General features: G+C 43.3%; 1 protein-coding gene across 1 annotated transcript in view; it reads left to right on the top strand.

The window, feature by feature from the left end:
- The window catches only part of adgrv1 (adhesion G protein-coupled receptor V1), a 723,938-nt gene that overhangs the window by 538,674 nt on the left and 157,275 nt on the right, over nt 1-27,989 (top strand). The window contains 1 exon segment of the mRNA XM_041185339.1: nt 10,237-10,353. Within this exon segment, the coding sequence (XP_041041273.1) occupies nt 10,237-10,353 (117 nt within the window).

The following is a 27,989-nucleotide window of genomic DNA, read 5'->3' as shown; positions in this document are numbered from 1 at the left end:
TTTATTGAAGTCATTGATATTGAAGACATTACATTTGCAAGCAGGACCAAAAAAATTCACTTGAGCCTGTGACTTATCTAATGCCACAATGTCTTTACCAAAAGTCAGGGACATCATTGCCGTGTGTCACCAAAACCTGCCTATGGACATAGTATTGTATCTGTAGAAATGAACTTGAATAGTTATTAAAAATAGGTTGAGAATAGATACGAATAAATAGAAAAGCGTATGTAGTAATGGTCCAGACTGAAGTATTCAAAGTTGTATTGTTCCTTAGTACAAGTTCATCAAAAACCAGGACCAGTATTACAGACAATTTGTTCTTTTAACATGAATTTGCATTCTGGCAAGAAATCTGCTCAGCAAAATTGGGAATTTAATTAATGCAGGTGAGCAAATAACAATTGGTGCAATTGACATCCTCAGGAGATGTTTAGGTCTTGGAAAATTGCTTTTAACTTTGTTCCAAATTTCACGTGTGAGAAACTGATCAAGGAAATGAAGGTGAGTTTGAGCAGCAGTTCAGATGAGTATTTAAACTTCTCATTGTACTATCTGCATAAAACTTAATTTTGCAGCTGGTACCCTCTGACAAACATTTGGCAGAGAGTTCTGTCAGTACGTTTTTTTCAACTTTGGAGGCTTGTGAACTAGCAAGATCAGCAAGGGCGGCACATTGGATGTATCTAACAGCGCATTAAAAGAGGAAGCCCATCACCATCCATAGCAATAATGACATGCTGTGGTGGAATCAAATTGCACAGCAGCGAGTTGCACATGGAAAAGATGCAGAGCATCTGCGTCATTAACGTCAAGGCAGTATTTGACTGAGTGTGGCATTAAGGAACCCTAGCAAATTGAAGTCAATGAGAATCAGCTGGAAACCTCTCTACTAGTTGGAGTCATACCTAGCACAAAAGAAAATGGTTGTGATTGTTGGAGGTGAATCATCTCAGTCCCAGAAAGTTCTGCAGAAGTTCCTCAGTGTCCTAGGCCCAATCATTTTCAGCTGCTTCTTTGATGACATTCCCTCAATCATAAGGTCAGAAGGGGGGATGTTCACTGATGATTGCACAGTGTTTAGTTCCATTCGCAAATCCTTTAAGTTGTCCATTCTGACATGCAGCAAGACCGAGACAACCTTCAGGCTTGGGGTGATGAGTGAAAAGTAACTCCATGCAAATGCCAGGCAATAATCATCTCCAACAGGGGAGAATCTAAACATCTCCCTTTGACGTTCAATAGCATTACCATTGCTGAGTTCTGTGGATTACCATTGACCTGAAACTTAACTGGACCAGTCACATAAATGCTGTGATGACAAGAGCAGGCCAGAGCTTTGGAATTATACAGCCCGTATCATACCTCCTGACTCCCCAAAGCCTGTCCACCATCTACAAGGCAAGTCAGGAATGTGATGGAATATGGATGAATGTGGCTCCAATGACGCTCTTGAAGCTCAACACCATTCAGAATACCTGGGGTCTGTCTGCAAGAATGACCCAAACCTCCTTGTCGCTTGCCATTTTAACACTCCACCCTGCTCTCTTGCCCACATGTCTGTCCTTGGCCTGCTGCATTGTTCCAGTGAAGCCCAACGCAAACTGGAGGAACAGCACCTCATCTTCTGACTAGGCACTTTACAGCCTTCCGGACTGAATATTGAATTCAACAACTTTAGGTCTTGAGCTCCCTACTCCATCCCCACCCCCTTTCTGTTTCTTCCCCCTTCCTTTTTTTTTCCAATAATTTATATGGATTTTTCTTTTCCCACCTATTTCCATTATTTTTAAATCTTTTATGCCCCCCCACCCCCACTAGAGCCATACTTTGAGTGCCCTACCATCTATTCTTAATTAGCGCATTCGTTTAGATAATATCACCAACTTCAACACCTCTGTGTTCTTTTATTCTTTTGTCTATGACATCTTTTGATGATCTGCTCCTATCACTGCTTGCTTGTCCCTACAACAACGCCCCCCCCCCTCTACTTCTCTCCCCTCCCCCCAAACCTTAAACCAGCTTATATTTCACCCCTCTCCTTGTAAAGAAAAATCAGTTCTGTTGAAGGGTCATGAGGACTCGAAACATCAACTCTTTTCTTCTCCGCCGATGCTGCCAGACCTGCTGAGTTTTTCCAGGTAATTCTGTTTTTGTTTTGGATTTCCAGCATCCGCCGTTTTTTTGTTTTTACCATTCAGAACAAAGCAGCCTGCTTGATTGGCACCTCATATGCCACCTTAAACATACACTGCCTCCATCACTCACACATCCTGAATGTTTACCATCTACAAGTTGTATTGATGTATGGCAGCAACTTACCAAGGCTTCTTCAACAGCACCTTCCAAACCCATGACCTCTATCATTCAGAAGAACAAGTGCAGAAGGGGCATGAGAACACCACCACCTGCAGGCTCTCCTCTAAGTCACAGACCAGCATGACTTGAAACTATGTCTTCATTCCTTCACTGTCTCTGGGTCAAAATCCTGGAACTCCCTTCTTGAACCGCTGCAGTCCATCTGCAGTTAGATAGGCGGCTCAACACCACCTTCTCAGGACTGTTAGGGAACAGTAATAAATGCTGGTCTTACCAATGACTCCCATATCCCATGAATGAATAAAACAAAGTAAATATGAAAACATTGTCTGATATGCATTTTGAATGACATTTACATGGGGTGTGATCATTGTATAAAATAGTAACTCTCTTTATTGGGTATTCATAGTTTATGACTAATCGCTATAAACTTGCCCTTGGTAAATATTTGTCCATACTAATATGCTATTTTGAAACACGTTACCTAAAGTAACATTAACAAACTTTTATGAATTATGTCGTACAATTTTCAATACACATTACTAAAGGGTCAGTTCAGTAATGTTAGTCGAGGTTAAACTTATGCACCTGAAATTACTGTTTACAGTGTCCATTTCCAGCATGCTATTCGGACAAGTAAGGCCTCAATATGGCGAGCAGGAGGCGTGCATACACTTCTGGCTAGAAAGAGTGCAACTGCTATATTAATTTTTAAAAATCATATGCATCCTATTTCCAACCTGAAAGGTGTTAGGCCTTTTACTTATGCAACATTTGTTTAAAATGATCTCACCAAGATTGGAAACCAAGCCTAGGAATTGCTTGTTAAGCCCATTCATGATGTTGAGTGACTCATCTCAATGGAAAACCTTGAGTGCTCCATTTAAGCACTCATTAAAGGAATCAATCACTGCCACTCACACTCACATTACAGCCGCTCGTGTCCACAGCCAGTGACGTTCCAGCCACCCCCGATATCATCCACAAGCCCAATCCCCCTTCTCCTACTCCAATGAGTCTATGACCCCCAATTCTTGGAACTAAGATCCTTGGACTCCAATACTCGGGGCTACCTGGCTACCCATCTATGGATTCCCAAACCCAGTCCCATATTTTTTAGGCCCGCAATTCGAGACATGATTCAAGGTCTGATCCTGGAACTGATTTCCAGAACCATTTACCTGAGGACACATGCAATGTTATTTTCTACTACATTTTGCTGCCAGCCTTTGAAGTCATGTTGACTCCATTAAAATGAGGCGCAAATTCCAGTATCAGGGAAGCTTTGGGCCTCCTCATTCAAGGGCAGGGAATGCACACCGTCACTCCCCTGTACCCCTGTCTGAATTTCTGGACTAATTATAAACTTAGTTTAAAAAGCAACATATTACAAGCTGTATAATGTTACATTTCAAAATCAGCAGAACATTGTTTAGGTTTGTAATTTGTTTTTCCTTTCATGTATATGCGTTTTAAAGTTATAATTATTGAAGAATCTCAGAAGGTCAGTGGGAGGCAGTCATCACACACTTTATTTTCAATCGAATAAAAGAGAAATTTCAAACCATCTATTAACCCTTTGTTCTTTCAAAGACCTCTCAGCTTTCAGCGTTGCTTCACTTTCATGTAATGCGCCAAAGAAGATCTTTCAGTAAATTTGTTCCAAAGGATACTGTGAAGGAATAACATTGCCAAATCACAACACACTTCTTAATTCATACTTCTGTTGAATAATTTCCCATAATTTGTGCTTAATTTCGACTTTGAAGCACAGACATGACTGGGTCATTCAAAAGAGGTAGAGTATTTTCTTCTTCACCATCTGAGCAGTAATATGGAAGAGTGGATTGCCCAACCCAGTGTAAAACTTGCAATATTCTCATCTGGTTGAAATCAGTGGAATGGAAATTAGGCTGGTTCTGCCTAAATTAGGCTGGTGATCCATTCCTTCAGATTAGTGCACTTGGTGCTGAAGATGAAAATAACCCCTGTAATTCTACAAATTCATGCTCCCAGCGCACAGCTTCAATTGGGAGGTTACAATGAGAAACCAAACATGAGAGTAAGGCCTGGAAGATTTTCCATTTGTTAATTCCATAAGAGCACAAGTTTGCAAAATTTACTCTAAATTACAAAAGCAATTTTGTGTGTGCCAATTCTTCATCTTAAAATGACCCTATTTGAAGGTGGCTAATGACTTATAATGTACACTATTCCATAGTGCACTTGTTTTCTAAGCAATCTCAGTTCTGGGAAATGCTGATTTCTCCTGAAAGCAGTTTTTTTTTAATTGAGTGTGTCCACAGAGAACACTGTGGACCACATCTGTTGTCTTAGCACACGTCAAAACATTTTCATTTACTACATAAATTATGAAAACAATGATGGTATGAAGTTCAGCCAAACAGCTGGATGTGATTTTTGTCATAATATCATAGTGATCTAACAGCATTTTTGCAGTACGATCACATGATTTATTTTTAAAAAATCATTGCATCTGAATATTTAGCAAAGGTTTTCCAAACAACTTTCTTCTGGAGTTTCTGTGGGAGTTCTTACAGTCTCCTAGCATAACTTTGGAAGAAGATTGGTTGAACCAGGGAACATGGTGTAGCAGCCATTTCTACCAGGCTTGCCAAAATATGGCAAGAATCAGGGAACCCCAAAAGAAATTCATGTTTAATGATTTGCCTCTTTAAGTCCTGACCTGATTTTATTGCCTTTACTGCAAAAACTGGAATATGTTTGCGATTTTCTATTAATTTCTTATAAAGTATAATATCATAAATACACTGAATCTTTTCAAAATTAGGTAATTGATACAGTGACCAAATTATCTTAAGTGAATATTGCATCTTTGATGAACTGTGTGTGATCTTTTTTACACTGTTTATGCTGTTCAGTACTGGCTGTGAGCACAAGCTGATACAGAAAGGATGCTTTAATCTAGGGTTCTGCTCAAACTGGAGATTTCCAGTTCAGACCAGTACCAGGCATGGGGGAGGGGAGGTTTGGAGCACATAGCTCAACTTCAACAAACATTTTGCATTCCAATATTCAGTGTTACGTTGTGAAGGTACAATAAGAATATACTGTGATCAAGACAAATTTTGCACCTGAGCAATGGGTAGCCCATTGAAAATCAGCTGGATGTGGGAAGGGAAATGGGGTCACCTTAGCCTCCTCATTGATGCCCATAGCCTCCATGATGACATATTCAAACAGCTCTGTAAGTTATCGATCTGGCTGTCTGAAACATGCGTAAAGCTGTTTTACTGTGGAAATCAGAATTCTAACTCATAGGACTTTGATACATTTTTAAATTTGGCTTACCTGTGAGCTGCGGGAGACAAAAGGTGCTCCACTGTCTATCACCTGCATGGAGCTGGTTGGCAGGTAGCTGTTTGGAGGTGAGCAGGTCCCAGGGTTAAGGATGAGAACAGGCTGCAAGATCTTTGTGGTGCCAGGAATAACATGAATACTCCTCCTGACGCCACATAAATCCTTAGAAAAACTTACCGTGCCGTACGTGCATGGCTTCCAGTGGTCCTTTTCAGGATCGCTCATTAGACGCTGAATACCTCGTACAATTAGGACTTGCATGCATGGTTCCTACTCAGTTCATTTGTACATTAAAGTTATAATCAGGGTCCTGTGTTTTCAGCGATACTACTGGGTATGCATCCAAATTAATTAAAAATTAAATTAGGCAGGCAAATAGACAGCCAAACTGCCCACCAGATTTTCCTTTGCAGCTCGTCATTTTTTTAGCGAAAAAAGCTGACTAGCAGTTAAAAATCCCCCACTAAGCTCATGAAATTCACTATTCAATATCTTTTAACAACAGTCAACAAACAAAAAGGCATACTCCCATATATTGACTTGTTACAGTAATGCATTGCTGCTGACGAATTTGGAAGTGATACTAAATTTCCTTTTTGTTCATATTAAGACACAAATTGGGCAGAATTTAACAGTTGCAGCAGCGCTACCTAACCACATGTTGGAGAGCTGGTGGCAACCCTGCCACAACCATTTCTGGGAGCTCAGACTGGTCACATTCTAATCAGGCATTCTGCAGGTTGGCACCACAGTCATGCATAGGAATTTTCTGCCTTCAAGAGCTGCCCTTCAATCAGAGGCTGGCAGCTCTCCAGTACCAGCAGTACCACTGGGACTGGTGGCCACTGCCAGTACTACAGCAAACCCCAGGATAAAGGTCATCACTGGAGCCCTGGAATGCAGGTAAGTAGAGCGGAATCGCCAAAGCCAGCCAGGGAGGCCACAGAGTTGGTGACAGGGGTGGTGGGAGCAGGAGGGGGATTTGCGCGGAAGAAGTGTAGGTGTAAAGGGTGGGGGTTGTCTTCCTGCGGCTACCTCCCGTCAAGTCCCTCCATTAGACACACGGTGTCCGAGAAGGAGGGACCCCCACCACCAGGGGTCAAGCATGTCTGCCAGGGTGTAAGTGGCCACATAAGGGCCTCAACCGGTCTCCGGGTAGGAAGGCTGTTCTCAACACTTCCCACCCTGGACTTAATTGGGGGGATAATAAAGGCAAAATACTGCGGATGCTGGAAATCTGAAACAAAAACAAAAAGTGCTGGAAAAACTCAGTAGGTCTGACAGCATCTGTGGAGAGAGAGACCATGATAATGTTTCGAGTCCGTATGAGTCATAAGAGAGTCTGCACATGCTGTCAGACCTGCTGAGTTTTTCCAACATTTTTTGTTCTCGTTCTTAATTGGGGGAGTTGGGAATGTGACATGTTCTCCACCCCAATCCCTCTCCCCCGCAACCCCTCCACCACCCCCCGACCTTCCAGCCTGCTCCCAGGGGAGCATATAATTCCACCCGTTGTAGATAAAAGTTCATTCAACTGTTAATTCTTTTTACTTTAGGAACCCTTGTATATGCTCAAAGCTACTTTTCTTCCATATCCTGGGGCATTTCAGGAAACCAGGGATATGATTTTATTATATTGTAAATCATAAACTTCACCCCAGCTGTCAGGATGTTGGACTTGGGTGGTTTTTCTGGTATATTGTGACACAGGCTTGTTTCAAAAGACAGGAGTTTTGGTGGTAATGAAATTTGCTGTGACCTTTGTATGAGGCTCTAAGAAGAACTGTCAGCTGCTTAATTGATGCAGTTATTTTAACCCCTCCCCGACAAAACACATCAGCACATTCTTACATTTTTCACATTTTATGGATGATTGCCTTTATCTGACATGTTGATTTGTTGTCCCATCAAGGAGCAAAGACGTTTTCTATTCTTAATGGTTATATTTGTTTCCTTGGCTTTCAGCAGGTAGTTAAAGAATATTAAAATGGCAGTTTCAGCTCTTAGTAGAAATACATCCTGCTCCACTGATCTGTACTAACATGGACCATAAAACGGGCTAAAGCACAAATTGGGTTCCAACTGTTTATAACTTACAATATTCTAGAACCGCTCTTTGCATATTGAAAGGAATTTACAGCCTAAAACAGGCAGGCTCTTTGGCATCCATTAGTCGGCCCAATTTAAAATGGTGTCAGCCACATTCTCAGCATTAATAGGACAGAAAGACTGCTGACCATATTTGGAAACTATAACCGTCACATTAATGCCAGCAGCAAGTGAAACTTGCCCCGTTGTATTTCATTCTGCTTTATACACAGGAAAAATTTTTTAAAATTAACTGCAGACCTCCTCCCAGGTATTACCCAGCATCAAAAATGCCAGTCTTTAGCCAATTTGATTTATTCCGCATGCTATCCACAAATGGCTGAGTGCACCGAACACAGCAAAAGTTATGGACCCTGGCAACATCCCGGTTTTGTGTCCTATTTATGCTCCAGAACTAGCCGTGTCCCTAGTCAAGATGTTTCAGTACAGCTACAACACTGGAATCTCCCCAACAATGGGAGATTGCCCAGGTATGTCCTGTCCATAAAAAGTAGCACAAATCCAACCCAGACAATTATCATCCCATCAGTTTACTTTTGATCATCAGCAAGACGATTGAAGTACTATAAAGTGGCATTTACTTCAGCAATAACCTGTTCATCGATGCTCAGTTTAGGTTCTGTCAGGACCACTCACCTGCAGACCTCATTGCAACCTTGATTCAAAGGCGGACCAAAAAGCTGAATTCCAGGTATGAACTGAGACTGATTACCCTTGACATCAAGAATGCATTTGACCAAGTGTGGCATGAAGGGGCCTTAACAAAATTGAAGTCAATTGTAATCAGAAGAAAGCTCTCCACTGGTTGGAGTCATACCCAACACAAAGGAAAGTGTTTGTGGTTGCTGGAGACCAATCACTTCAGCCTCAGGACGTCACTGCAGGGGTTCTTCAGGGCTGTGTCCTAGAGCTAATCATCTTTAGCTGCTTCAACAATGACCACCTCTTCATCGTAAGGTCAGATACCCGAATGTGTGCTGAGGATTTCACAGTGTTCAATTCCATTTGCAACTTCTCAGATAATGAAGTGGTTTGTGACTAAATACAGCAAGATGTGGGTAATATTCAGGCTTGGGCTGATAAGTGATTAGTAGCATTTGCATCAGATGAGTTCCAGGCAATGACTATCTCCAACAAGAGAGATTCTAACCAACTGCCTTTGACATTCAGTAGCATTGCCCATGCTGAATCCCCATCAACACCCTGGGATTACCATTAACCAGAAACTGAACTGGACCAGCCATATACATACTGTGGCTACAAGAGCAAGGGGTTGAGAATTTTGTGGCAAGTAACTCATCTCCTGACTGCCTAAAATCCTTCCCACCATCTACAAAGCATGAGTCTGGAATGTGATGGAATACTCTCCACTTGCCTGGACAAGTGCAGCTTCAACAACACTCAAGAAACTCAACACCATCCCTGACAAAGCAGCCAGCTTGACTGGCACCCCATCCACCACCATAAACATTTGCTCCCTTCGCCACAGTGGTAGCAGTGTGTACTATATGTGCAAGATGCTCTGCAGCTACATTCCAAGGCTCCTTCAACAGCACCTTCTAAAACCACGATCTCTACGCCTAGATGAACAAGGCACTTGGGAACACCACTATCTGCAAGTTCCGCTGTAACATATCACACCTTCCCAATTTGAATTACTGTCTCTGGGTCAAAATCCTGGAACTCCTTCCCAAACTGCAGTATGGGTTCCTACACCAAGGGAGTGCAGTAGTTCAAAGAGGCTACTCACCACCACCTTCTCAAGGGCAATTAGGGATAAGCGTTAAATGCTGATTTGCTAGCGATGCCTGCATCCCAAGGATGCATAGAAAAAAAATGACAGGCCATTAATTCAGTTTTACAGCCCAGACTTTACAGCATTATTGATGGAGAAACTGTTAGCATTCACTGTCATTATACATCTGAAACTGACAGCAACTTCTGAAGTTCGCACATGTAGAAGTTAAATACAGAAATCCATAAGCTGCTGTCAGTGATTCTCCAAAGGGTGCACTGTTGAAGTCGCCATCGGCAATCAATTAGTAATCACTGAACTGATGAGAGTTTCCGCTTTTATGCTAATGGTCTCACTGTAAAAATGCCTGAAAAAGTTACACTTTGTTGAATGAGGTGTCACTTAATGATGTAATAATTTCATAACTACTTCTCAGAAACCGCTCTAGCCAGAAAAACTAATTTTATATTTGTTTTGTATCAAATCAACCCATAATGATAAAAACTCCACATTTTAAAAATATATATATTTAAAACTTTGCTTATGATATTTCAGCTTCTACCCTTAATGCCATGTGTATGTTCCAATCATTTATTTCAGTCCCTGTAAAATATATTTAAAAGTGAAGAATAATCAGTGCATTTTACTTCCTGGTCTGCTGTCTATGAAAATACTTTAATATAATTGGCTGTTAACCAACTTATATTCTTTAAATCCTTTTAATATTTCAGATCTCATTTTTGATATCCATTTATCTAAGTCGAGAACTCTCAGATGAAAGTTGTTCTGCCCTTGGACTGGTAATGCATTACCTCTACCTGTGCCAGTTCAGCTGGATGCTTATTCAGGTCAGTGCAAAAAACCTCTTATCCTAAGTCTTAAGGAAATTGGCCAGGTTTCCTCATTTCCTAAAAAAGAGTAAAGCTAATGAAAGAAATGCATTGAACAGGATTGTAAGGAATATACTCTAACAGTTTGAGGAGCTTACTCATGGGGTTATTTATGTAATAACTACTTGTACTTTTCTATACACAAGAATGAAGACAGAAACACTGAAACATGGATCCTTTACAATTTGTTCTAAATTTATCTGTCTGTATAAAGGTCTTGCATCCAGCACACATCTCTCACGCTTTAAGTGTCAAAAATAGAAAAGTAAGTATCATTTCTGCTATTTTTTTCTGACTTTAATGGCCTGACAAGGGCAGGAAATGGGAAATTATGACCAGCTGAAAACCTACAGATGCTTGCAATTGACCTGCAGTAGGCTTCAGTATTCCACTTAGTAGCTTTTGTGTACACTTTCTCAGAGGGATATCTGAGCAGTGGGCTTAAAGGGAACCACCTGGATAAACACAGCTCCATCTGAGCCACTAAACATCATGAGAATTCTGCCAACTCACCCCATACCACTCCCCCCCCGCCCCCCAACAAGTAGCTTTGGTCGTAGAAACAAATGATGAAAATGCCAAAGTTAGTGCGGGAGTACGTAAACCTCTGTTACCATGACCACGCTTCAAATTGCAGATTGTTTGTGAATAACATCAAAGGAGATCTGCAAGTTTAATTATTTTGGAGGAATGGATGGGAGATCACCAGAAGGACCAGTTATTAGGCTGGCTTCTGGACACATGGTTGATCTTAGCTTTGTATGATAGTAAAAAACAGCAGAGGGTGGACATAAACAAGGCTTTTTCAAATAGGCAGGCAGTGAATAGCGGATGCTTGCAAGGATCAGTACTGGGGCTTCAGCTGTTTACAATCTGTATTAATGACTTAGATGAAGAGACAGAGAGTAACGTATCAAAGTTTGTGATGATACCAAACTAGGTGGAAAAGTAAAGTATGGGGAGGACACAGAGGTTGCAAAGAGATATAGAAAGGTTAAGCGAGTGGGCAACAAGTGGCAAATGGAATATAATGTACACAAGTGTGAGGTTGGTTATTCACTTTGGTGGTAAAAATAGAAAAGCAGAATTTTTTTTAAAGGTGTGAAACTTGTAAGTGTTGATGCTCAAACAGACTTGGTCATACAAGGAACACAAAGTTAGTATGCAGGTGCAGCAAGCAATTGGGAAGGCAAATGGCATGTTAGCCTTTATTGCAAGGGGATTGGAGTATGAGAATAAAGAAGTCTTGCTACAATTGTACAGGGTTTTGGTGAGACCACATCTGGAGTACTGTGTGTAGTTTTGATCTCCACATGTAAAAAAGGATGTACATGCATTGGGGAATATGGCAAAGGCTCACTAAATTGGTCTCAGGGATGAGGAGGTTGCCCTATGATGAAAGGCTGGGTAAATTGGGCTTATATTCTCTGGAGTCTAGAAGAATGAGAGGCAATTTCATTGAAACATACAAAATTCTGAAGGGGCATGAGATGGTAGATGCTGAAAGATTGTTTCTGCTGGTTGGGGAATCTAAAACATGAGGGCACAGTCTCAGGAGGGCCGATCATTTAGGATTGAGATGAGGGGAAATTACTTCACTCAAAGGATCATGAAACTTTGGAATTCTCTAACCCAGAGGTTTGTGGATCCATTGTTAAATACATTTAAGGCTGAGATAAACAGATTTTTGGTCTCTTGGAGTTAAGGGATATGGGTGGGAAAATGGAGTTGAAACCCAAGATCGGCCGTGATGATATTGTATGGCAGAGCAGGCTTGATGGGCTAGGTCTATTCCTGCTCCTATTTCTTGTATTCTTGTGACAACAATTCTGCTCTCCTAATTGAGGCCAATTAAAGTGGGATGAAAGCTCATTAAGAACTTGTTGGGGGAGGTGGAATTTTGAAGGGGGTGCATGGGTTTCAGGAGGTATCTGGTGCAGATGAGCTGAAAGGTGGTGGGTACAGAGTGTAGAGCTGCCCCAATGTCATCACCCTGGCTCCATAAGAGGGTCAGTAGTGCAAAGGGGAACTTGACATTTGGCAAAGAAGTGCCCTTGGCACGCTCAGGTGATGGGGGAATGGGCACAAAGCACTCGGGCACTGAACAGGGTCGTCAGCCCCCGGCAATGTGGGGGGCAAAATAACAGGAAGCAAAGCTGCCGATCATTATAGGATGGTGCTTCACAAGCAGCTGCACACCGCTGCATCTTGCAGGTTACTCATGCCCTCTTTGCCAGAACAGGACAGTACATTAATTTCACAACTGTACTGCCTCACAGGGACAGAAGGAAGTAGATTACACCGCCATTGCAGGATTCCCCCATGTGCAGGGCACCATCAATTGCACCTGTGTGGCCATCGAGGAACCCAGAGACTGGCCAGTGAGATTAATGAACAGGAAGAGCTTCCACTCCCTCAACGTGCAACTGTTCTGCGATCACAACAAGAGCTGCCTCCATGTTTGCACTCACTTTCCTGGCAGTCGCCATAACTCCTTCATCCTCTACCAATCACCGTTTGCCTGAGACCATCATTCAAAACCCCAAAGTGCATGCATGGATCCTAGGGGACAACTGATAAGCCTTGGAGAGATGGCTACTCGCCTCTCTATGGGAAGCCCAAACAAAGGCATGGAGATAATACAACCACTGCTACTTGCAATTATTGAACAGGTCATTAGGATTCGGAAGATGCAATTCAAGTGCCTCGAGCAGTCAGATGGTGGTCTCCACTACCCTCTTACAAGGAGCTCGGGCAGTGTGTGGTCTGCTGTGTTCTCCATAACATGGACCTCCAGAGAGGTGCGGGCCTTGAGGACAGTGAGGACCTGGGGGAGGAGCAGGAGGTGAGAGATGAGGAGGAGGAAGAGGAGACATAGAGAGATGACACTGAATAGAGGTGCCCCTGCGCGTGCCTCAGGGCATGAAACGTTCATGAGGATGCCATGAATGTCAGGGTTCTCCTGATTCAGGAATGTTTTAATGGAGCCCCCTCACCCAGTTTGAAGGAGTCTGAAATACCTGTGCTAACACATGCATGGAAGACGAAGCCTGAAACACTTAATTATTTACCACCAGTGAAGGGAGCACATCTGTGCAAAGGCTTTGCTCTCACCATGGAGGATCCTGTTATCTTCCACCACGTCAGACCACTTTTCAATATCACGGCAGCAATAAAACCTAGGCATATGGCTTAAAGTGTCATAATTTATACAGTCCAGATAGAAAAAAGCAGCAGACAGGGACAGTAAGAGCACACCCCAGTGAACCACTTAGTGTTCTTCCTGATGTAGTGGCCTCCTTTTGCCACTCACCAGAAAGAAGACATCCCACTTCTGCCTCATGGCTTCCAACATGAGATCCAAGTCGGTATCAATGCAGCAAAGGGCTACACTGACTCAGCCTCTGTCTCTGGCTCTCTTAACTCATCTCATCTTTGATGCTGTGGAAGGCTTTGGCATAAATCATAGATCTCTGCATCAGGGCAACCAGCAGTCTCAGTGATGGTTGCCTTGGGGAGTCTAAATTAGTTCCCAACTTCATCTGACCTTTCTCTGTTGCCACCTCCACTGTCTCTATTTTTCCCATCAGTTTCCCACCAGAGGGACAAAAATCCAGCTCCAGGAATCAATGTAGGTCAGCAAGGATGGAGTGATGGGTCAAAAGGATGACCTGACAAAGGATATAGACAAAATAAATGTAAATGCGCTGTGGTTTTTGGAGGGTAGAGGATGGACGGTAGGCTCGGAAATCATTGAAATAAACGAGTCTGAGCTGACAAGGACAAGGGGAACATTTCAGGAGCAGGTGAGCTATGGCACTGGTGGATGTGGGTGCTATTACGGAGGTGGAAGCTGGCAGTCTTTGTGTTGGAGGAGACAGGGCTGAGCAGGATTCTGAGCTTGTATACAACTTGGTTTGGCCTGAAACAGTGACTGGGAAGGGGGTATGGGGGTCAGTGGCTGGGGATATGTAGTTTGTGGCAGGGGTGGATGACAATAACTTTGATCTTTAACTGGAGGAAATTATAACTCCTCTAAGATAATTAGTTATTTTGCTTCCATTAGACTGAATATTAAACTGAATTTGAAATTACTCTGCAGTATAGTATTTAAGGGAATCATGTAATATATTTTTACAAAAACATTAAAGAAACAGTAAGTTTGTAATTTTTTCTGTACCTTTCAATAAGCTGTTGTGTACTGCTCCAAGCCAGTTGCTCAATTATCAGACTTCTGTTTAAATATAAATATTCAAATGATTGAAAACAAACAGAAAATGCCATGTTCCTAATGAATTCTGAATTATTTTGTTTTTAACTCGGGCTTGAAATTTTGGTTAGATGTCTGCAATCTGAAATCCCTCCAAACATTGAGCCCAACCATAGCAGAGAATGACTGTAAATTATAGCGTTGAAATCTTCTGTCGCTTCACCATCCAGAGAGGATTTTCTTCCGTCAACCCCTGCTATAACTGATGCTGACTGCTCCTTCATTGCCCATGGGAGGTGTGGGCAGGCAGTGGGGGTGCGGGTGGTGCAGGGTGTGGATACCTGGTAGATTTTCCTTGCATCCGCCTGTGTCACTGTTGCTTCTTGCAGCATCCATGGGGAAAATGGCAGTAGACATGGTAAATGCTGGTAATAGCCCTGAGGGTGCTTCATTAGGGGTGTGGTATTGTAGCAGCCTCCCAGCTCTCACCATTCTGCCTCCTCTGCAAGACTTATAAGGTTGCAGCTCCTTCCAGCTTTAAGGCACTTCTGTCCCTTTAAACTGCCTCCAGGTCTTACAGTGCTTCAGCAATGGTCCTTCCAGCTACTGGTACTTCCAACAGGGCCAATGGCAGGTTTTTTATTCCTGGAATTGTTATTTCCAGATTCCCAGCAAAAGCCTACCCTGCATCAATAATAAACCACACACCATGGAAATTATTTGGAGATAAGGAGAAATTGAGAAGGTGGCAGTAATAATATCCCACTGGAACTTGGCCCCAAAGGGGATTATCCCCATTATACTCTTGCACCTAGAAAAAGGCAAAGAGTAAATTCCAACTAACCTTACCTGTGTGCTCACTTTTACATTGTTGAAGCCTATGGGCTAATTGCACACTCCTGCACTCAGAGCAGGAAAGCTGCACTGAAGGGCAGTCTGGGTCCAAAATAAGATGGCATCACTCCAACCCAAATTCTCTGGCCTGTGCTCTCTGCAAGCAAAATTCCAAACTGGGAATATAGGGTCAGGGTTTAGATGTTTTATTTGAGCATGTTGAAACCAGTGGAGGCCTGGATTTTGACTTTGATTCTGACTGTCCTTGAATTTAGCTGTAATTAACCTAAAACTGAACAATACCACTTCCTGATTCCAGCGAAAACACATCAAGCATTGAGCTGTACTGGATCCAATCTTCCAGGTAGAACAAAAGGTAGAAAAAATGAGAGTGAGTGATGGCTGCCTTGGGGAATCTAAGTCTGCTCCTGACTTCATCTGACCCTTGATCTGATCTGTTGGGAAGGGTTTAAACTAGATTGGCAGGTGGATGGGAACCTAAGAGGAAATTCAGAGAGGAGAAGAGAAAAACTGGCAGTGGGAAGGAGAGAAGTATTAACTGATGAGGAGGATGCACCAGAGACTAGTATCAAGGTAAATAGAATACTTGAGATTTTGATAGAACTAGAGAAAGCTAAGTTAAGTCATTAAATGGAGCCAGGATTAATGTGCATGTATGTAAATGCATGGAGTATGGTTAACAAGATTGGTGAACTACAGTACAGGTTGACAAATGGAACTATGATATTATTGCAGTAACAGAGACCTGGCTCAAATAAGGGCTGGACTGGGCATTAAATATTCCTGGGTACAAGGTATTTAGGAGAGACAGAAAAGGAAGAAAATGGGGGTAGTGGCAGTGTTGATTAAAGATGGTTTACAGTTCTGGAGAGAGAGGATGTTCCAGAAGGGTCAAGGATGGAATCTCTGGCTAAAGGTAAGGAGTGAAAAAGGTGCAAAACATTGATCAGTGTGGTATATAGACCACCAGCTGGTGGAAAGGATGTAGAGAAACAAATTTGCAAAGAAATTATGGAGATATGCAAGAATTATAAAACAATTGTAATGAGGGACTTCAGTTATCCAAATATAGGCTGGGGTAGGAATAGTGCAAAGGGATAAGAACGACGAGAGTTCCTGGAGTGTGTTCAAAATAATTTTCTGCAGCATTGTGTTTCCAGTCCAATGAGAGGGCAGACATTGTTGGACCTGGTTCTGGGGAATGAGTTGGCCCAAGTGGAGCAAATAACAGTGGGAGAGCATTTAGGGGACACTGACCATTGCATCAAGGTTTAGGTTAGCCATGGAGAAGAACAAGGAGCAATCAAGAGCAAGGCTAATTAATAGGGGGAAAACCAACTTCGATGGGATGAAAATGCATCTGAGTCAAGTGAGTTGGAATCAAATGTTGGCGGAAAAGATGGTGGCTGAACAATAGGCTACCTTCAAAGAGATAGTATTGCAAGCAATGTCAAGGTTCATTCCCTTGAAGGGGAAAGGTAGGACAAATAAATCTAGAACACCCTGGATGATGAGGGTAAGAAGTATGCATATGATGTCAGGTAGAAAATACAGTGGAGAAGCAGGCTGAATATAGAAGGACCAGAGAGGAAGTGAATAAACTAATCAGAAAAGCAAGGAGGGAGCATGAAAAGAGACTAGCAGCGAACATAAAATCTTCTATAAGCGTGCAAATAATAAAAGGGTGGTAAAAGAAAGGGTAGGGCCAATTAGGGATAAAAGAGGAGACTTGCATGTGGAGGCAGAAGAAGTAGCAGAGATATTAAACAAGTACTTTGCATCTGTCTTTACAAAGGAAGAGGATGCTACCCAGGCTGAGGTGAGAGCAGAGTTAACTGGTACACTCGAGGAATTTACAATTGAGAATGAGGAGGTATTAGAAAGGATTTCTTTACTTAAAATTGATACGGTACCAAGACAGATGAGATGCATCTGAGGATACTGAGGAAGGTGAGAGTGGTAATTTCAGAGGCACTGGTGATAACCTTCCAGTCTGCCTTAGACACGGGGTGGTGCCGGAGGACTGGGAACTGTGAATGTTACACCCTCATTCAAAAAGGAATGCAAGGATAATGCCAGCAACTACAGACCAGTTGTGGTAATCTGATGTGTAATATATCTTTAAGAAGAATGTTATTATGGAAGGTCACATGATTTTATTATCCAATAGCAGAGTAGCGCGGGCTACCTCTGTAGTTAGTAGTGTAGTCAGTTGTTAATAGTTGGAGTAGTGCAGAGATAGAGTTTGAAGTATAAGCACATGTTTAGTTGCTGCTGAGTACCTTTATAAATAAACATAGAGTTTCTAACTGTGAAATGTCAGCTACTCAACCCTAAGATTAGTACCAAATCGGTCACCACTTACAGCAAGCCTGCAAAAGGGATACAACAAACTGGCGATGAGGATTAACAAGTTAAACAGATGAAAACAAGAGAAACAAAATTGGCACTGTACCTCGCACAGCAATTGTAAGTAGAAGTTCCATTCAAATCGTCAAAGTGAATCCCCTCACAGCATGCGGCAAATCGGAAGAATTGACCTTTCAATTCAGCAACTGACGATTGGTCTCACTACATTGAGCGTCCCTCGTACTTTTTCCAAGCAAATGAGATTACAGGGTAAGAGAAGAGGCGGGCAATCCTCTTAAGTACGTGTGGAAATAAGACTTATGGCTTGATTTGCAGTTTGACGGCACCCAGTGCCCCAGACTCGAGAAATTTTGATGAATTAGTGGACCTGGTGAAGGGCCATTGCCAACCAAAGGCCTCAGTAATGATGCAAAGGTTCAAGTTTAATTCAAGAATAGAGCCCCGAGGGAGACAGTTGCAAGCTATGTGGCAAGTTTGAAGCAATTAACAGAGCATTGTGAATTTGTTACATCCTTAAACGCTATGCTTAGAGGTCATTTAGTGTGCGGTGTGAATGAGGACACAACTCAGAGCGATTGTTATCTGAAACAAGTTTGGATTTCAAGAAGGTGCTAGAGATTGCACTGGCAATGGAAAGTACAGTAAGAGATTCGAAAGCCATACAAGGCACACAAAATGGCGGTATCCTCCACATCGGGTGGGAAGCACCAGCCAAAAAGGGTGCAGAAATGCAAGACTTTGCCGAGAGGCGGGAAACAATCCCTGCTAACAGGAGAAAGAAAAAATGACTTAGCAGTGAAAACAAGGAGTAATATCAATAGAGGTGGAAACAGTCTTTTCACGAATGGCACTTTATAAAAATAAAATATTTTTATTGTCATAAAAACGGACACATAATGAGACACTAAGGAAAGAGTCAAGCAAGCTTTTAAATAAAAGAAAAATAACCAGTGAGATCTACAATGTAGAAGAGCCTGAAGCAACAAATTCAGATATTTAGAAATATAAAAACAAAAAACTGCGGATGCTGGAAATCCAAAACAAAAACAGAATTACCTGGAAAAACTCAGCAGGTCTGGCAGCATCGGCGCCGATGCTGCCAAATTCAGATATTTATTTGTTGTATAACTTGAAGGTTGGAAAAACAGAACCAATCTATGTAACAGTGAAAGTGAGTGGTAGGCCAGCTCAAATGGAAGTACCCACGGGAGCTTCCACTACAGTAATTGGGGAACATACCTTCAAAGATCTGAGTAATGGTAAACATCAATTAAGTTTAGAAGAAACAACTTCCCAATTAAAAACATACATGGGTGAAGACAACCAAGCCAAAGGCATAAGTAGAGTAACTTTCATTATGGGAGCCAATCGGTAAAGCTAGCCTTGATAGTAGTAGCAGGCAAGGGGCCAAGCCTCCTAGGATGAAACTGGCTAAAGGAGATTAAGTTGGAATAGGCTGAAATTTTCCAGTTAAGAGCAAGTGGGCTACCAGAGCTACTACAAAAGTATGCCACAGTCTTCAAGGATGGCCTTGGGAAAATCCAGTGGCTGCAGGCACAAATTGATGTGGATCCAGAGTCAACCCCCCAATTCATGAAAGCCAGACCAGTACATTATGCCTTGAGAGAAAAAGTCAACACCGAACTGGACAAACTAGAAAGACTGGGCAGTTTTCAGAATGGGCAGTGCCCATAGTCCCCGTCCTTAAACCAGACCAGAGCATCCAAATTTGTGGAGACCACAAATTGATGGTTAATAAAGTAGCTAAGCTAGAAAACCATACTATACGTCGAAAACCTGTATGCCAACAGCTGGCAGATGAAACCACCTCCACAATATGAGTCATGCTTATCAATAATTAGAGTTAGATAATGCCTCCCGGGAATTTATCACAATTAATACCCACAAAGGGTTGGTACCAATACACTCGATTGCCTTTTGGCATCTCCTCAGCTTGCGCCATCTTCTAGAGAACAATGGAAAGTTTACTGCAGGGACTTCCCCAGGTTTTAGACCATTTAGATGACAGGATTCATTGGAAAAGAGCACATGGCAAACTTAGAAGAAGTCTTAAAACACTTCTTGCAGGCTGGAGTGCGTTTAAAAAAAGAAAAGTGCACGTTTCAAGCGAGGTTGGTAATCTATTTGGGTCACAGGGTGGATTCACAGGGCCACCATCCGGTTAAGGAGAAAGTGAGAGCCATAAGAGAGGCACCTGCGCCAAAGAACGCCTCCGAGCTCAAATTATTCCTAGGAATGATCAGTTATTATGGGCGGTTCCTACCTAAGTTATCTGCAGAACTGGCACCCCTACATTATCTATTCAAAAAGATCTTGGGAGGTGCCCCAGAAAGAAACTTTCAAGAAGGTCAAACAATTGTTGCACTCGTCCAACCTATTAGTACATTATGACCAGAGAAAAGAATTGGTGTTGACTTATGGCGCATTCCCCTGCTGAGTGGGAGCAGTGCTCTCCCATTGGATGGATAATGGCACTGAACGGCCTATTGGTTACATATCAGAACGCTCACCAAAGCGGAAAAGGGATGCTCGCAGATAGAAAAATAAGGCTTCTCAATCATCTTTGGTATTAAGAAATTTCACCAGTATGTACACGGCCGCCATTTTACTATTGTTTCAGACCACAAGCCATTGCTCAGATCAAAAACAGAATTACCTGGAAAAACTCAGCAGGTCTGGCAGCATCGGCGGAGAAGAAAAGAGTTGACGTTTCGAGTCCTCATGACCCTTCGACAGAACTTGAGTTCGAGTCCAAGAAAGAGTTGAAATATAAGCTGGTTTAAGGTGTGTGGGGGGGACGGAGAGAGAGAGAGAGAGAGAAGTGGAGGGGGGGTGTGGTTGTAGGAACAAACAAGCAGTGATAGAAGCAGATCATCAAAAGATGTCAACAACAATAGAACAAAAGAACACAGAGAACAATAGTTGTTGACATCTTTTGATGATCTGCTTCTATCACTGCTTGTTTGTCCCTACAACCACACCCCCCCCCACTTCCCTCTCTCTCTCTCTCTCTCTCCGCCCCCCCCACACACCTTAAACCAGCTTATATTTCAACTCTTTCTTGGACTCGAATTCAAGTTCTGTCGAAGGGTCATGAGGACTCGAAACGTCAACTCTTTTCTTCTCCGCCGATGCTGCCAGACCTGCTGAGTTTTTCCAGGTAATTCTGTTTTTGTTTTGGATTTCCAGCATCCGCAGTTCTTTTGTTTTTACCATTGCTCAGATTGTTCAGTGAAGACAAAGCTATACCACACCCATACTTTGACAAGAATACAATGATGGGCTTTAATCCTGGTAGCATCAAGTATACGTTCATACATAGGCCTGGTAGTCAAATTGCAAACACCGGTGCACTTAGTTGTTTACCATTAAAAATAAAGGATGTGGAAGTCCCAGTTCCATAAGAACTTGTGTTATTGCTAAATTTCTTGGATTCATCGCCGGTATGCACATGACAGGTCAGAGACTGGATAAGTAGGGACCCAGTCCTATCACAATTACGAGATCAACTGCTTCATGGTTGGTCACAACAGTCTCTACCTGATGAAATTAAACCGTACTTTAACAGAAGACATGAAATAACCACCAGGGTGGCATCTTATTTTGGGGAGTACGGGTGATAATTCCTCCAAAGGGAAGAGAGCCATTGCTAATTGAACTACATAGCTCACATCCAGGAATATCTCGGATAAGAACATAGCTCGCAGCTAACTATGATGGCCTGGGATGGATGGTGAAATAAAGTTTAATGAAGAATTGTGTGCAATGTCAGCAATTGCATAAGTTATCTTCAACAGCTCCATTACACCCTTTGGAGTGGCCAGGAAAACCCTGGGTGCAGTTACACATTGACCACGTGGGACCTTTCATGGAAACAGCGTTTCTGCTCATTGTTGATGCCCACTCAAAATGGCTGGATATATATGAGGTGAATCACTAACATTTTCTGCTACAATTGAGAAATTATGTCAAAGTTTTGCCATTAATGGACAGCCAGAAGTAGATAATGGCACAGCATTTTCAGCGGTTTATCAGCCTCAATGGTATCACTCATGTGAAAACTTCACCGTACCACCCTTCCTCAAGTGAACTGGCCAAAAGGGCGGTTCAAACATTCAAAGCTGGCATGAAGAAATTAGCTGGAGTTTCCTTAACAACCAAGCTAGCATGCTTTCTTTTCCATTTTAGGACCACCCCTCACACAACAATACATGTCACACCTGCGGAATTATCAGTGAAAACGAGATTGAGCTTAATAATGCCAAATTTCGGGAGGAAGGTGCATCTAAAGCCTAGTGGTCCTCTGGCATCAAGGGTGGCTCCTCGGGCTCCTGCATTTGTGGGCAAGCTGGTGATTCTAGGGGAGAACAATGACATGTTATTAGTTTAAGTCATCACACTGTCACTGTGCAAGCCTGGTGAGACAATGGATGGCTGTATCATGGTGCCATCGTCTTCCAATGATCAATGGAGACTCCAAGTTTGAGGCTCCTGTTAATGATGAAACTACACAAGAATGTTTGCACAATTCGACACTGTCACCTCTGTGCACAGCACTCTTACCTTTGTCAGAGACCCCTGTGTCTCCACGACCAGCTGACTGAAGTGGGTGGCAGCACTCCAGCTCCAAGGCATCCATCTTGTATTTCATCAGAATGAGGAGGTTTGGGGGTCCTACGCCTGTCTTAGTTCTCTTGTTGGTGTTATGGCTTCTCTTCCCCTGAAAGGACAGAGGAGTATTGATTTGTCCACTCTCTACCTGCAGCACCATTGCAGCCTGGCAAACCACCCCCCTTGGGAAACCTTGCAGAGCACATCTGAGTCATGGCCCTCGACCCGCAAGGCACTCAGGCCAAGCAGCCGGGACTCACCCCTTTGACTGGCTCCAGTGTCAGTCATATTTGGCACTCAGACTCCAACACCCCTAATCTCCACAGGTGGACGGCCAGCCCTTAACACTTCTCCACACTGATCCATGCCAACTCGGTATTCACCCTTGCCAAGTGCAGCAGATAATTAAATATTTTGTGGCGCTGCACCCATGTGCACCACACAACATCGTGGCTGCTGACCTTGGCTGCCACCTCCTCCCGTCTTTTTTTGGTCAGGTACCTCCTCCTGCCATTCCTGGGTACAAGAGTATCCCACCTGACACCAACCTCCTTCACAAGGACTACAAGGCACTCGTCTGAGAAACAGGGGGCCGAGTGCCCATCTGACTTGCCCTCCTGCCTGACATCTCCAGCCACTGGTGAGGCCATTGTTTGAAAGTAATGTTTTCCTGAGCAGACTCCAAAGATTCTCCCCTGGCAGCCTTCAGGGCCTGCCTCTGCTGGATTTAAAGCGCTCATCGGGTTGCCTTTGGACCTGGCGCCCGATAGGCTCCCGACCCGCCTGGCCCTTCCCGACAATTGAGAAGAAGCATTTCATGCTGGGCAGACCTTTATTGGCCATCCAGCGTAAAATTTGTGGCCGGAAGCGGATTCCACATCCGCTTCTGCTCCCGCTGACTTGGCGCAAACGCCAAGTATGAAATTCTGGCCATATTATTGGATTGGGCAGACAAATGACAGATGAAGTTCAATGCAGAGAAGTGTAAGGTGATTCATTTTGGCAGGAAGAATGTGGAAAGACAGTGTAAAATAAAGTGAGAAACTCTAAAAGAGGTACAGGAACAAAGGAATCTCGGTGTATATGTACATAAGTCATTGAAGATGGCAGACATGTTGAGGGAGCAGTTAAGAAAGCATATGGTATCTTAGGTTTTATTAATAGGGACATTGAGTACAAGAGTAAGGAGGTCATGTTAAACTTGTCTAAGATGCTAGTTAGGCTTCAACTGGAGTACTGCACCCAGTTCTGGGTGCCATACTTGAGTATAGATGTGAAGGCATTGGAGAGATTACAGAGGAAATTCACAAGAATGATTCCAGGGATAAACAACTGTAGCTATGAGGATAGATTAGGGAGATAGGTTTCCTTGGAGAAAAGAAGGCTGAGGAGACTTGATGGTGGTATTCAAGATCCTGAGGGGTATGGACAGGGTAAATAATGAGAAACTGTTTCCACTCAAGGGAGCATCAAGAACAAGAGGGCACAGATTCAAAATAATGGACAAAAGGAGTAGAAGCAATGTGAGTAATTTTTTTTTTACCCAGAGGTTGGTTGGAGTCTGGAACGAACTTCCTGAAAGGGTGATGGAGGCAGGTTCGATCGAGGTATTCAAAAGGGAATTGGATTCCTATCTGAAAAGAAAAGATGTGCATATGTTACAGGGATAAGGCAGGGGAGTGGGATTAGGTGGAGTGCTCTTTCAGAGATCCAATACAGACTCAATGGGCAGAATGGCCTCCTTCTGCACTGTAAAGATGTGATTCTCAGAGAGATGACATCTGCCTCTCTGCTTTGCAAATGTGTAATTTTTGTGTGCTGAAAATTAGCAAATCTGAGAGCAAGCAGCAAAAGGTCAGACTTGCCTGGTTCATTCCCATGTCTACCCCTACAGTTTGGTGTGGTTTTTAGTTATTAAAATGGCACAGTCTTCATGAAAAAAGTTACAAAAGCCATGTGTCACTCTGTCAAGCGCTACCATGCACCAATAACACAAGGACATATTTTAATTATATTTTCATCATGACATGCTATCTTCGTGAATAAATGCACAAAGGTCAAAGAAATATTTTTTTTTCAAAAAGATATTGGGAGGATCTAGTCCCATTTAAAATAAAAAGTCGAGGGGTGGGAACATTTCTAGGTCTCAACATTACACTTCCTGTCAGGATGCCCGCCTTTCTGGAGGTGGCCCATTAAAAGGTCAGTTCTAGGTCTGCTGTGCGAGTAAGGACAGCAGGTGGATTTCGGAAGTTTCAAGGCTGCAGCCTTAGTAGAATGGCTTTAATTAGAGGCAACCTCTGAAGAGGTTTGAATTTTTCTTTTAAATAAACTCTGGACACCTCCGGAGAAAGAAACCCCCTCCATAGGTTTGCTGGCAACTGTAGCTATGACTCGCTGATCAATGTTGCTCCAATGATGGGAAAGAACAGGATACCTAATATTCTGGGATTCAGTCCCATTTTAGAACGCATGGCCAGGATTTTCAGTTGTCGTGTGGGCATCTGCTTTGAAAGTAGTGGTTCTGGACGGTGTGTCAGTGTCCCATCATCGCAGGGACATGCTGGAATTTTCAGACAGGCACAAGGGCAGAGGAGCAGTGGGTAGGGGTGAATCGTGAACTTGCTTGCCTCCAGTTAACTGCTTGTTAAGCTCCTTGAGGAATTTGTTCATGGGCTGGGGAGGACCGGAAGGTAACTCTCAGTTTGTAAATCACCAAACCCAAACAATCTGATGTATGTTATTGCACTGCTGTCTGATTCAATATGAGGAGCAATTAAGGGATTTTTCTTGTGATGAAAAGTTTTTGGCACTAAAAAAAATTTGTCCTCGATTGGGCTCAGGATCTTTCAGTTGGTCATTAATTTGGCCACTTTTGTGCTAGGTCAGACTGCTGGCCCTCCAAGGTGCTACCTGACACGACAATGGCAGGCTCCATCATGGCTGCTGTCTGCTTTTGCTGCTCATGTTCTGCAGGCAGCTCCCACCTCCTGGTAACCCTCAGCAACATTAATTGAGTGAAAATCTTGTCTTCTTCCCAATTAGGACATCTGCATTTGTAGATCATGTTGCGTGAGCAATGCAGATGCTGCATGGGGCCGGGACCCGGAAATTAACTGGGCGTCGGGTTCCCTATATGTCTGTGCTTTCTAGAATTAATCTTAAGAGTTTGTGTGTGTTTTATGTTGAAGAGTTCAAAATGATTGTATGGTATTGAATAATATAGCAGACATTGGATGTACACAGCAGGCTGGATTTAATGGAGGCAACAAGGCTCTCTGATGGGAGCCCCATCAAATTAATTGCCAATCAGGGACATAAATGGACAGTGACATGCTTCCCCCGGAATCAAGGACGCTGGTGGTGGAAGTCTCACGCACTGAAAGATGCAGGCTAATCAGAGGCTGGCAGTTCTATTGAATGGAAATGCTACCGGGAAGGCAGTGACTGCTGCAGTACAACACCCACCTGAGGCCTAGTGCCACTGCTGCATGCCAGGCCACAGGTGAGTGAAGGCAGAAGAGGGCGTCACGGGACAGCTGGATTGGCATCTAGGGCAGGGGTGGCTCTCAGAAGCCATCCATTCTTCCTGATGTCGGGTTGCTCAATCAGGCACTGAGTGCCTTTGAACGAGAGACCCCACCGCCTGCCAACCTCAGAGGCCTGCAAACAACCCTGCTCAGGCTTGCTTCTCATGCTTCCTGCTGGATTAATGTCAGTGGCATTGGAGTGAGGCCCTTAAGTGGACATTAATTTCCCACCTAAGGACCTCAATTGATGGAGGGGGGGAGGGCCACCTACAGGCCTCCCTGCCGCAGACTTATTTGAGGTGGAGGTAGGAAGGCAGCCAGGTTCCCACCCACCACCCTCTCACCTGATTAATTGCCCCCCAGCATCAAACTCATCACAGGGGAGTGCACTTAATTATGCCCAAGGTTACAGCCAAAGCCCTGCAATAAATTGCCTGCCTGATCCATCATCCATCAGTCATTGAAGGAGCTCGTATCCTCAGAAGAGGGAACATTTTTTGTCATTCTCACCAGTCCATAGTAATGAAATATAACTATATGGATTACTCTCAATTTTATGTAATATGAGACAAATGGAAAGTTTGAAATATGTGAAAAAAATTACCAAATGTTCACAGGTTACAATCTTAGCAGCTGGAATGGGATCACATCATTGGTGGCCTTTAACACTGACTCCACTGAGGTCTGTGTGATCAGTGGGAGGGCACTACTACAGGCCCAGTGACCTCATGCACCATTTTGGTCAATTTTTGTTGCCTACCTACTTACCTAGGCTAAAGATGGTTACCCAGGCCCCAGTCACAGTCCCTTCAGTCCCATAAGCAAGAGAGCCACTCTGCAAGGTAGATGGTGACTTAGTGGTATTATCACTGGACTAGTAATCCAGAGGCCCTGAATAATGCCCTGGGGACACGGGTTTAAAACCACCACAGCAGCTGATGGAATTTAAATGCAATTAATAAACCTGGAAAATAAAGCTAGTCTCAGTAATGGTGACCATGGTAACTATCATCGATTGTTGTAAAAACCCATCTGGTTCACTCATGTCTTTTAGGGAAGGAAATCTGCCATCTTTACCTGGTCTGGTCTACATGTGACTCCAGACCCACAACAATGTGGTTGACTCTTAACTACCCTCTGAAATGGCCTAGTGTACCATTCAAGGGAAATTAGGGATGGGCAACAAGTACTGGCCTTGTCAGCAATGTTAGTGCACCTCCACTCATATTGATGTCCACTGAAATGCTGGGTCATTGTCTAGCTCAGGAAGTGGGAACTTCCCATGTAAGGAATTCCACCCCAGGCCGTCACTTGCATGGGTCAGACAAAAGTTCGCCTCTTAAAAGGGCGATGAGGAAACTCCAAGAAATTTATCTGGTTCTCCTCCATTTTATTGGAGATTCTGCTCCAGCTACTGTGTAAATATCCTCCAGATATTTAGGGTAACCATGCTTATATGAGTATGTTTCAACATATTGGTCTGAATTTTCATCCTTGAGACAGGTAGCGGGAGTCAGGAAAATTCCCAGCTCAGCCCGCCCACTTTGGGATAAAGGGCACTTAAAGCTGGGATCTTCATTGGCATTGTCAAGCTATGCCCCCACCCATCCACCATGGTCTGTATGCCACGCCAAGGTGGAAAGCAGAGCTTGACATAGGGGCCATGAGGCACCATGGCGGATGGGTGGGGGCATCATAGCTTGGCATCAGGAGGATGGCATGAGGAGGAACTTTTGAACTTAATTTTTTAAAGGTCCCATCACGCAGAGTAGGGTTCACGACTCCTCAGAGGAGCCATGAACCATAACTCTTTAAAAACCTGGTCTGATTCCATGAAAATTGGGGATGAGTAGGACATGCCTGTCTCTGCAATGGGGACAGCCAGGTAAGGAGTGGTGGGTGCTGGCTTTTGACAGGAACCAGCCCACAGCCTTTAAATGGCACTGCTGAAAATCAGACAGCCTGGGGTTGGGAATTTCAGAATCGGGACCCACCTG

This window comes from Carcharodon carcharias, chromosome 4 (genome assembly GCF_017639515.1).
Source record: "Carcharodon carcharias isolate sCarCar2 chromosome 4, sCarCar2.pri, whole genome shotgun sequence".
Taxonomy (NCBI): Eukaryota; Metazoa; Chordata; class Chondrichthyes; order Lamniformes; family Lamnidae; genus Carcharodon; species Carcharodon carcharias.
The sequence above is the reverse complement of the archived record's forward strand: the minus strand, read 5'-3'. Positions and strand labels throughout refer to the sequence as shown.